This window comes from Macrotis lagotis, chromosome 1, assembly GCF_037893015.1.
Source record: "Macrotis lagotis isolate mMagLag1 chromosome 1, bilby.v1.9.chrom.fasta, whole genome shotgun sequence".
NCBI classification, from domain to species: domain Eukaryota; kingdom Metazoa; phylum Chordata; class Mammalia; order Peramelemorphia; family Peramelidae; genus Macrotis; species Macrotis lagotis.
The window spans coordinates 54271643-54284196 of NC_133658.1; the positions used below are offsets into that span (position 1 = coordinate 54271643).

General features: G+C 35.4%; 1 protein-coding gene across 13 annotated transcripts in view; it reads right to left on the bottom strand.

The window, feature by feature from the left end:
* The window catches only part of BANP (BTG3 associated nuclear protein), a 273136-nt gene that overhangs the window by 161240 nt on the left and 99342 nt on the right, over positions 1-12554 (bottom strand). For 12 of the 13 annotated variants that reach the window (XM_074201509.1, XM_074201494.1, XM_074201473.1 and 9 more), the window contains one exon: positions 10754-10993. The exons of the other annotated variant lie outside the window; for it this stretch is intronic. In XM_074201509.1, coding sequence (XP_074057610.1) covers positions 10754-10993 — 240 coding nt within the window. The remainder of the gene's footprint in view (positions 1-10753; positions 10994-12554) is intronic. 13 annotated transcript variants of the gene reach the window in all.

Genomic DNA, 12554 nt, shown 5'->3' on the forward strand with positions numbered 1-12554 from the left:
TTAATTAGCTGTGTGGCCTTGGACAAGCCACTTAACCCCATTGCCTTGCAAAAACCTAAAAAAAACTAATCTAAACAAATCTAAAGCAGCTAAATTAGGAAGAAAAACCAATTATAGGGAGCAGAGTGGGGAGAGAAGATCTCTGAATCAAGATTCTCTGATAAAGATATCATTTGTAAGATGTAAAAGGAACTAATTAAAACTTTCTAAGAATAAGATTCATTTACTATCTGATAAATGGTCAAAGAATATGAACAGGCTGGGAAGAATTCCCAGTTCAAGGGAAGAATTCCAAGCTATCTATAGTCATGAGAAAAAGATGCTCTAAATCACTAATAATAAAAGAAATTCAAATTACAATACCCTGAGGTTCTTCCTTTCATTCATCACAAAGGCAAAAATAACACAAAAGGAAAATGATAAATGATGGAGTAGCAGCTGCTTCTATGTATTATTGGAGAAGATCTGACCTGGTACAGATATTCTGAAAAGCAATTGAGAACTATGCCCCAAAAGATACTAAACTGTGCATACCCTTTGACTCTGTGTTATCACTATTAGGATGAGACATTCCCCCAAAATAGATCAAGAAAGTGAACAAGGTCTTAAATGAACCAAAAAATATTTATAGTAGCTGTTTTTTGTAGTGTCAAAGAAAAAAATAAGAGAGTACCCAGGAGGAGTGGAATGGCTGAAAAAATTATGGTATAGAAACATAATGCAATTCTACTTTGCTATAAGACATGAAGATACAGACAGTTTCAGAGAAACCTGAGAAGAGTTGGATAAAATGACACAAATTGAAGAGAACCTGGAGAACAATTATACTATACTGTCAACATTAAAGTGACCAAGAGGTCCCATAGGACAGATGCCACCACCTCCTGACAAGAAAAGCAAACTACTAGTTTAGACTGACCATGTAGTTTGCTACAAAAGTTTTGGGAGTTTTGGATTTAGGAGAAATAAAAGGAGAAAAAATAAAATGCCCAGTCAATAAAAAATAAAATAAAATTTAATTTAAATTGAATGAATATGTGATCGAGACAACTGAAAATAAATTCCTTCAGGAAAAAATTCCCAGAGCCAGAGAACTCAATGAAACATACAAAGAACAATTAATTCCAATTCTATATAAACTAAAAACTTAGTGAAGAAGGAGTTCTGCCAAATTCTTTTTATGACACCAATATGGTGCTGGTACTTAAACCGGAAGAGCCAAAACAAAGAAAATTATAACCCAATGTCCCTAAAAAAAAATTATGCAAAAAAATTAAATAAAATTTTAGAAAAGAGATATTCACAAATTATTACTATGATACCAAAAAATATATACCTCAATCTCCCTAAAAAATATTTATGCAACCCTTTAATCCAGCAATACCACTACTGGGTCTATACCTTGAAGAGATTATGAAAATTAGGGTTAAAACATCACTTGTAGGGGCAGCTAGGTGGCGCAGTGACTAGAGCACTGGCCTTGGAGTCAGGAGTAGCTGGGTTCAAATCCAAACTCAGACACTTATTACCTAGCCATGTGGCCTTGGGCAAGCCACTTAACCCCACTGCCTTGAAAAAAATCTAAAAAAAAAAACCCATCACTTGTACAAAAACATTCATAGCAGCCCTGTTTGTGGTAGCAAAGAATTGGAAATTAAGTGAATGTCCTTCAGTTGGGGAATGGCTTAACAAACTGTGGTATATGTATGTCATGGAACACTATTGTTCTATTAGAAACCAGGAGGGACGGGATTTCAGGGAAGCCTGGAAGGATTTGCATGAACTTATGCTGAGCAAGATGAGCAGAACCAGAAAAACACTGTACACCCTAACAGCAACATGGGGCAATGATCAACCTTGATAGACTCACTCATTCCATCAGTGTAACAATCAGGGATAATTTGAGGCTGTCTGCAATGGAGAATACCATCTGTATCCAGAGAAAGAACTGTGGAGTTTGAACAAGGACTATTGAACCAAGAACAATTACCTTTAATTTAGAGGGGGGAAAATACTCATATCTTATTGTCTGATCTTGCTATTTCTTAATACTTTATGTTTCTTCCTTAAGGATATGATTTCTCTCTCTTATCACATTCAATTTGGATCAGTGTATACCATGGAAACAATGTAAAGACTGGAAAGTTGGCTTCTGTGGAGGTGGGGGAAGGGAAGCAAGAATGGGGGGAAAATGTAATACTCAAAATAAATAAAATCTTTCTAAAAAATATTTATGCAAAAAATTTAAATAAAATTTTATCAAAGAAATTACAACAAATTAAGATACTACACCATGACTGGAGTTTATACCAAGTAGGCAAAGATAGTTCAATTTTAGGAAATCAAGCAATATCATTAACCATATCACTAACAACATTAACAGAAATCATGATTATCTCAATAGATAATGGAAAAGTCTTTGACAAAATACAGTACCCATTCCTATTAAAAACACTAAAGAGCACAGGTATAAATGGAGATTTCCTTAAAATGATAAGCAATATCTATCTAAAACTATCAGCAAGCATTATTTGTAATTTGGATAAAATATCAGCATTTCCAATAAGATCGTGGATGAAACAAGGATGTTCATTATCACCACTTCTATTCAAAATTGTATTAGAAATGCTACTTAAGCAAAGAAGAAAAAGAAATTGAAGGAATTAGAAAGGCAATGAGGAAAAGAATCTTTCATTCTTTGCAGACAATATGATGATAAAATAAAATCACATCTAAACAACTGGAAAAATGTCAATTGCTTATGGTTAGGTAGAGCTACCATAATAAAAATGACAACTCTATTCAAATTAAATTTCTTATTCAGTGCCATACCAATCAAACTACCAAAAAACTTTTACAGAACTAGAAAGAACAGTAACAAAATTCTTCTAGAGTAACAAAAGTTCAAAAAATAGAAAAGAAGGCAGCCTAGCTGTACCATATTTAAAACTATACTATAAAGTGGTAGTCATTAAAATTATCTTATACTAACTAAAAAATAGAGAAGTGGTTCAGTGGAACATATTAGGTACAAAAGAAACCGTAGTAAATGACTAAAGTAATCTACAGTTTGATGCTGGGAAAACTGGAAAATAATATGGCAAAAACTAGGCATAGACTCACATCTCATACCCTATATAATAGGTATAAATATAATATATAGGTATAATTACCAAAATAAGGTAAAAATTAGTATAGGATTTAGACATAAAGAGTGATAGCAAAGACCAATTAACAGATCAAGAAATATTCTGTCGAATCTATGAAGAGAGAAGTTTTTGACAAACAAGAGATACAGAGAACGTTATAAATTGCAAAATGGGTAATTGTGACTTTACTAAATTAAAAAGCTTTGGCATAAATAAAACCAATGCAGACAAGATTAGAAGGAATGCAGAAAGCTGGCAAACAATTTTCACAGTTAGTGATTCTGATAAAGAACTCATTTCTAAAATACATAAAGAACTGAATCAAATTTATAAGTCTCCAAGTCATTTTCCAATTCATAAATGGTCAAAGGATATAAAAAGGCAGTTTTCAGATAGAGAAATTAAAATTATTAAAACTATATGAAAAAATGCTCCAAATCATTATTGATTAGTGAAATGTAAATTAAAACAGCTCACACCTATCAGATTGGCTAAGATAACAAAAAAGCTGAATGATCAATGTTGGAGAGGCTGTGGGGAAAATGGGACATTAATGCACTGTTGGTGGAACTGTGAATTGATCCAACATTCTGGAGAGCAATTTGGAACCATGTCCAAAAGAGCAATAAAACTGCACAAACCCTTTGATCCAGCAATAATACTACTAAGTCTATATTCTAAAGAGATCACAAAAAAATGGAGAAAATCTCATATGTACAAAAATATTTATAGCAGCTCTTTCTGCAGTATCAAAGAACTGGAAATTGAAGGAATCCCCTTTAATTGGGGAATGTCTGAAAAAATTATGGGATATGACTATTATGGAATACTACTATTCTGTAAGAAATCATGAGAGCCCAGACTTTAGAGAAGCCTGTAAAGACTTTCATGAACAGATACTGACTTAAGTGAGTAGAACCAAGAGAACAATGTTCACAGTAACAACATTGTGAGAAGATCAACTATGATAGATGAAGCTCATCTTGGGAGTTCAGTGATCAAGGACAATCCTGAGAGATCATGGGAAGGGGGGGAGGGAAGAAAGAATAGTAGAAAAATATGCAACTCTTAAACTTACAAATAAATGAATGCTGAAATCCACCTTTGCATGTAATTGGAAAAATAAAGTCAAATTACAGTCAAAAAAATAAAAAAGACAATTGAAACTATTTTAACAAATAGCAGAAATCTCTACCTAAGGTAGTGATATGGCAGAATTTCCAAAGTACTGTAATCAAAAGGAAGAGGAAAGTAGATTATGGGTATAATAAGATACAGCAAGATTCTGTTGCCAAAATACTAAAAAAATAAAGATTGTTTAAACTTTCAAAAAGATTTCATAGAACTTCTTGGGGCTAGAATGAGAAACAGTAGACTAGGAATTGGCAAGAAAAATAACATTATTCATTATTTATCTCATCAGAAAATAAAGAAATCTTGCATGACACATTTTCAAGAGATGTTCAAAGGACCCCAGCAAAGTCAATGATAGAGCTTAAGTGTTAAGTAAGAAAAGGGTTAATGTTTTCATTTGGCAAGTGGTAAAAGCTGTCACTGAGTCTTTGGGTTCTGAGAGGTTTTTGGTTTGGGAGGATTTTAGCTCTTTAATAATGTTACATGTACAAATTTTATTCTTTCCATAGCAATTTCATACATACTCAATTTGAATGCAATGTGAGATAACCCCAAAACCAAATAGTGTAAGAATAGTCTTGGTCACATAACAGGGACCAGTATTTATCTGCTGACACCAAAGGAGTTGAATCAAATTAGACACTGGAACATAACAGATATGACGGGATTACACTACAAGAATGACAATAAAAAGACATGTTTTTGAAAGAAGACTACAACAGTCACTGATATACAGACGCCATTAAAAGAGCAGATGATGGGGGCAGCTAGGTGGTGCAGTGGATAGAGCACCAGCCCTGGGGTCAGGAGTACCTGAGTTCAAATTTGGCCTCAGATACTTAATAATTACCTAGCTGTGTAGCCTTAGGCAAGTCACTTAACCCCATTTGCCTTGCAAAAAAAAAACCCTAAAAGAGATGATATTCATCATTAAAACTATCTGAAAATTATCTTATAATCACTTTGTCTCTTTTACAAGGCAGTGGGGTTAAGTGACTTACCCAAGGTCACTCATCTAGGTAATTATTGTATGTCTGAGACTGGATTTGAACTCAGATCCTCCTGATACCAGGGCTGGTGCTCTATCCATTACAACACCTAGCTGCCCCACTTTGCCTCTTTGACTACTTCTTTTAACTTTTGCCCAAAATGAGGTATTGTTCTTATGGAATTTAGAGACAGTAGGGAGCTTATAGGGATCTCTCACTTTAAAGGGGAGAGAAATGAAGCAAGGGGCAGTGAAGGATTTGTCTGGAACACAGAGCAGAGTTTGAACCCAGATCCTGAGCTCTACTTGGAGGCTATGATAATACTGGATCTGATCAATAGGCAACACAGGTGAGCTTTATTGATTCATTTGTGAAATGTGAATAATATTATATGTAGTACCTAACCACTCAAAAGCTATGATGAATAATATGCTAAGGAATAGTTCCTGTTTTATTATTTGATCGAAATTTTCTTCCACATGATGTAAATGCTAGTACTACAACCAAATAAAAACTGATTATTCCCCATTAAATATGCTTAAAATAGTTGGATAGTATAATTTTGAATACAGTATTTTTTCAGAGTCTCTTTGGGAACTTTGATTTAACCAAAATCATGTGCCTAAGTGAACCATGAGGCAGTATATCTTTTCTTGAACAAAAGAATTTCAAGAATGTACAACCCTGTGAATTCACCAAAAATCTGTTATTCTCCTTAAAGTTTGAAGCTGACTGGAAAATAGATTAAAAACTGCCAGGCAGAAGAACAGTAATTCTTTGTATTATTATTATTACTAGTAAAACCTAGTAAACATACAGACTTGGCAAGCATGGGATTTATTTTAAATGCTACAAGGAGCCACAATTTAATTATAGGAGCTCATGCTGTTCTGGATTGCAAATAAGCCAATTTTGACTTTTTTGCTCTGAACTTCCCTAGCTTAAAGTAACTAGTGGCCAACCATTAAGAGTTTTTTTCTCTCCCTTTATAAACTGTACAAAGTGGTTAATTTGTTGGATTTTGGTTTTGTAGCGTTTTTTTTTTAAACATGAATTGAAAGCGTTCCTAGGACTTTGACATGTTTCTCAGTATAACTATTAGGAGATGTCAGATTTATTTTTAATAATGTATTTTTTTATATAAGGAAAACAGGAAATTGACATGGCTTGAGCCAAAAATTCATCTATTGAAGGGGCAGCTAAGCTGGATGGAGAACCAGTCTAGAGGACCAGAGTTCAAATCTGACCTCAGACACTTAGTTATATAACCTTGGGCAATTCATTTAACCCCACTGCCTTACAAAAAAAAAAAAAAAAAAAGAATTCATCTATTGAGAAAATTTCACATGCCTTCCCTATCTGAGGAAAGAAAATGTATGATGCCCTTTCTAAAAAGATTTTGACTACTTACTTGAAGTGCCTGTCCACTGAGCTTAGTACCAGGATACCCACACACTCTTTACCAATAGTCCTTCATATGGTAAAGTCACATTCATTTGGGAATCAGTCACACTAAGGAACAGTACAGTCACATGCAATAACCTTTCCTCTTCAAAAGAAAATATGTCATTTTGCCATTGTTTTACTAATAAAATTTATATTACTTTGCTTGGGATTTAAAAAAAATTAAAATTGTACATAATAAAATAATGTGACTGATCAAGTACCACAAGAAGTTGAGCACTTTAGCCACTTTCTAAAAGTACAAATAAGAGACATAAACCCTCTGTCACTGGTCTCTCTTTAAAACACCACAGACTGTCAGCATAGGGATGCAGCTTGGGACACTGAACAACTCCTTTGAGTGTTGGGACTGGACCAACACCAGCATCCCATCAAGAACCTTTTTCTACCACACTATAACTCTTCTAGCCAATCCACACCAAGAACAGAGGAATAGTGAACACATTTTTCTTGGTATATTAGTAACATTTTGAAAATTTAATGATATAAACTAATTAATTAGTCAGTACTGGTCAGGCTCTTGTAAAAAGATGTGGGATGGCAGCTAGGTGGTGCAGAGGACAGAGCACCAGCCATGGAGTTAAGAGGACCAGAGTTCAAATCCAGCCTGAGACAATTAATAATTACCTAGCTGTGTGAACACAAGCAAGTCATTTAACCCCATTACCTTGCAAAAAAAAAAAAAAATGATGTGGGAGTACACTGCTAGCCTTTATAACCAAAGATAATAGAATGTGGCAATTAATTATCTATGTGGAAAGATGGAAGTAAGATGGGGTAAAATAGCAAAAAGAAAGATTAGAGGTACATGTCCACTGTGCACACAAGAAAGCTATTATGGTACTAGAAGCTACAAGCAAATAACATCTGATAAATGAGGGCATCAGAACTTAGTGGCATGGGGGCGGCTAGGTGACGCAGTGGATAAAGCACCAACCCTGGAGTCAGGAGTACCTGGGTTCAAATCTGGTCTCAGACACTTAATAATTACCTAGCTGTGTGGCCTTGGGCAAGCCACTTAACCCCATTTGCCTTGCCAAAAAAACCTTTAAAAAAAAGAACTTAGTGGCATGGGGCGGCTAGGTGGTGCAGTGGATAGAGCACTGGCCCTGGGGTCAGGAGGATCTGAGTTCAAATCCGACCTCAGACACTTAATGATTACATAGCTGTGTGGCCTTGAGCAAGCCACTTAACCCCAATGCCTTGCAAAAAAAAAACCCTAAAAATAAAATGGATGCTTGAACCTCTGCCCTAAAATTCAGTGATTTGGAAAAAAAAAAAACTTAGTGGCATGGGTTGGGGGGGGGGGAGAATCTGATATTAAATAGTATGCTTCTTTATTGCCCCTTCTTGGATTCAGCTAAAGCAGAAGGTGAGATTAGGTGCTCTATATTAGTGTGACCTTGCATCCCCAACACCTGTATATTCCACCCAATGGTTAAATGGCTATTCAAGAAGACAAAGAAAGACAGGGACAGAGACAGAGAGAATGTATCCCAAAATGCCATTCAATGATTTCTAATGGAACTAGCTAGCCCTTTTTTTAAATTTTTTCAATTAATAAGCATTCATATTACTCCTTTCTTTTATCTCCCCACTGAATAAAATAAAAATTAAAACAAAATTCTTGTAATAAATATGAAGAGTCAAAAAAAAACAAATTTCTGCATTGTCCATGTCCAAAAACTTCTGTTCTCCTTCAGGGTCACAAATCCATCAAGCCTTGGAAAGAGGTGAGTTAAGCTGCTTTTTCCAGATGTGACCACTAAAGTCTTATTCTGAATCCCAGAGATAATCCTGGGTGCAGAAGGAGGTGTTAACAGAGCCCGACTCTGTAAAGTCCTACACCAAGATGGAAAAGCTCTGAGGAGAGACCAGGTTTGTGTCTGCTGAGAAAACACTAACTCAGCTAGGATATCATCCACCAAATGATGAATATTTTAGTCACAGCAACTTAAAATACTGTCTCAACATGGAGAGAAGCTGCATCTGGATGAGTAACAGGAATACTCAAGTGAATCAACACATGAATCCTTGACAACCTAATGTGTTTGATTACTACATTAGCTAATCTTACACAACAAACTATAAACAGCACTGAAGATGCAAAGAGAAATTGTCCTCAAAGATCTTATAATCTCTTAAGAAAAGAAAGAAATGGAAGAGGGGATAGGAGGGAAAGAGAGAGAAAGAGAACACATACAACTGTAAATCAAATTAGAAAATGAGTAAATACATCAGAAATCCACAATCAGGCATGAAAGATCCTCTGAAGGAAGACTCATTTTAACTCTAAGAGTTTATAAGATTATAAGGTAGGTAGATAGGTAGATGGGAATATGCCTTCTTTTCATGAAATTATTATACTGAATGCTTCCTGAGAAGCAACAAACTTAAAGATAAATTTTCTTAATATTCAGGCTTATTAAGGGATTTCTATTTATTTTTCTGATGAAGGTAAGTTCTTCATATATCAGTTTAGGAGAATAGCTTTTAAGGAACATTTTTAATAATAGCGAGTTGAGTAAACAGAGCTAGTTGAGTAAACAGAACTTAACTAACCTTACCAAGGTCACACAGATTGCAAATGTCTGAGGTTAGATTTGAACTCGGGTTAATCCTAACTGTAGGCCCAGTATTCTAATCTCTGTGCCACATAGCTAGGATAGAGCACCAGTCCTGGAGACAGAATTGACCTGAGTGAAAATCTGACCTCAGACACTTGATGCTTACTAGCTATGTGACCTTGGACAAGTCACTTAACCCTGGTTGCCTCACATCCAGGGACAACTCCATTTGATTCATATCTGGTCACTGGACTCAGATGGCTCCAGGGGAAAAAGTGAGGTGACTTAGTCCAGCCCCACTCCCCAACTCAAATCCAATTCATGTGCTTGTCATGGCACTGCCTTCCTGATGTCATGGACTTTTTCAAGAATAAAGGACAAATATCATCATCAATAAATGCTAGTTCATTTATATTGCACTTTACATATTACCTCAATAAAAGCTCACAACAATCCTGGGAGATAATTCTTTAAAATTAGAAGATCATCTAATCTTTACTGCTCATTATTCATTTGAGGAAACTGAGGTCCCAAGAGATAAAAATAAGACAATGAAAGAAGAGAGGAGAAAGGGACAAGGGAAGACAAAGAAGAGAGACATGGACAGAGACAGACTGAATAATGAAATAGAAATAGACCCATGTAAAATAATGTCAGTGAAAAGAATGCAAAAATGAAAAATTCAAATAAAACATTAAATTTTGATAATGATCCCATAGGTCAATTCACTTTTCTTTTCTTTTTATTCTAAAGTTCCAACACTCATTTTTTCTGATATTAAAACATTTTGAAGTTATTTACATGGTTCTAATTTTTTTCCAAAAGTGTTTTCCTGTTTCAGAGAAAATTCTCAACAAAATCTGCATAGAAATGTGAATAATGCTGACCAAAGTTTGATACCTGGGATTAAATAGAGAAAAGCAGAGTTGTTCCCCAAGTCTTTCAACTTTATTTCATTTCTAGATATAGAAATGGTACTTTTGGTGGGGCAGGAAAGAAGAATGGTTACATGCAATTCTATTTTTATTCATCCCTAGGGTTATCTACCCATGGCAAAAAAGAGAACTTACAACTGTCAGCACTCTAGCCTTAATTCACTTGATCCATATTAATACACCTATAGTTAAAGCATGACATCAGTCCACATCTAATTAAAAGAAAATGGTCACCTAATCACAGAACTGCCTCTATAATACCAAAATACTATTTCCTGAAATGCTACTTCTGAATTCCTTCTTCCATTCCAACACCAGAGTGTGCGCGCACACGTGTGTGTGTGTGTGTGTGTGTGTGTGTGTGTGTGTGTGTGTATGAGGGGGGGAGAGAAGAACTCAATCTCTACGAACTTCAGACATACATGAATACATGTTTGTATACATACATACATGAAGCAAATCTACCAATTAACCCTACAGGTGCTCCAAAAAGACAAAGCATGAAACATACTTACATCGAATTCCATAAATTGTGAGGGGATCAAGCTGTTTTTTCCCATGTTTTCCCTGCCCAGAGAGGTTGGAGACAGCCTGAACTTCCCGATGGAAAAGATAATCAAGTAAAGTTAGCGCCATCTTCTCTGCTGTTCGACAATTGGTACTAATGTGCAGCATGTCGGCAGGAATGATCGCACACCGAACCCTCATCTCAGGATTATTCTCATCACCAAGCCAAGTACCATTAGGGTAGTCCTCTAAAATAAAATATAGGAAAAATGGCTTAAAATAACTAAAAGTTACAAGGAAAGATTGCATACATACAAGCAAACAGAATTAGAAGTGATGAAGTAACTAATAAAATTGCCAATTTTTTAAAAAGAGTAGGTCTCTCTCATGGAAACTGGAAATGCAGGGGCCTCTCATAGATCAATAATATTCTGAAAAGCTTGGGAGTTTTGATCAGCTCTATTTCCAAACTAAGTCAGTTTACCCTTCCTTAGGCAATCAAGTGAATTTCTATTCCAGGGGCTCACCATATTAAAGCCAGTTAGAACAGGCAAAATATCAGCATAGCCCATTCTATATAAGAGGCAGAGAAGAGAATAGGGTACCTTATGGGGGATGATGGGTGAAAAGACAAGATTAGGGTTGGAATATCTCTTGGTTAAGGATAAAAATATAAGAAAAGAGAGCATAATGGCATTGATAGGTGCTGGAAGCTAGCTGTTCACCTTGGTTGGTATGGTTAAATTTTCTTGCTCTAGTTAGCAACATCCCTATCTGATAGCAAAGTAGAAATAATTTAACGCAGTCAGTCAACTTGATGAAGAAAAATACTTTTAGGATCCTTGACTCAAAGTATTAACTATGAAAGCTACTAAAGATGTTCATGCCACCGCATATGAAGAATGGTTGGAGCTGAGCCCAAATCTATTCGTTTACATTTTCTATGTTAAGATTTATTCAAATAATGCAAATAATATATTATTGAATACAATACTTTTATTATATGCAGTAAGTCAACACAAAGTCAAACTCTATGTAATGTTGAAAAATGTTAGTGAATTTTGGCTTACATTGTGAGCTATTTACATAAACCATAAGTAAACTTACTCTGAACCTAACTTTAATGGATGAGAATCTGTATCCTATCTAGTTACATGCCAACAATTCCTTCCACCCACCCCTAACCTCCCAATATCCAAACTATTTACTAGAAATAAAACTGAGACACTGAAGTATCCAGATCTAGTGGAATCTACTTTGATAGCCTGAGATCTCAAATTGGTCAAGTCTACAATTGGGAACCTTCTTGTACACTACAGTCTACTATTACCTATGTCTTTGAATAAAACTTTTTCTTTCCCCTGACATTAAAGGTCTTTCACATGCTGACACCTCACTGTGCAATCACATTTCACTCTGTTCCTTCTCATGCATTGAATAGCTAACCAAGTTGTTCTCTGCCCTTATTTTAGCCTCAACTCTCCCATCATTAAGTATTTGCCCAGGCTAGAAGACAAGGCTGAAATGTACAACTTTCTCATTTGTGCTTGCTAAAAAAAACCTCTCTCCCTTTAAGGCCCAACTCCAGTTCTACTACTTTATGAGAAATCAAGTTTCTTAAGAGAAGGAATTGTTGAGGTTTGTTTGACTGGTTGGTTTCATCTCTGTATACCTGTAATTTCCAGATAAGGGGCAGCTAATTTGATTCAATTCAATAAGAAGGAAGAGAGGGAAGAAGGAAGGAAGGAAGAGAGCATGGGAGGAAAAGATGAAGGAAGGAAGGGAGGGAGGAGCAAAAGACAGACAGAG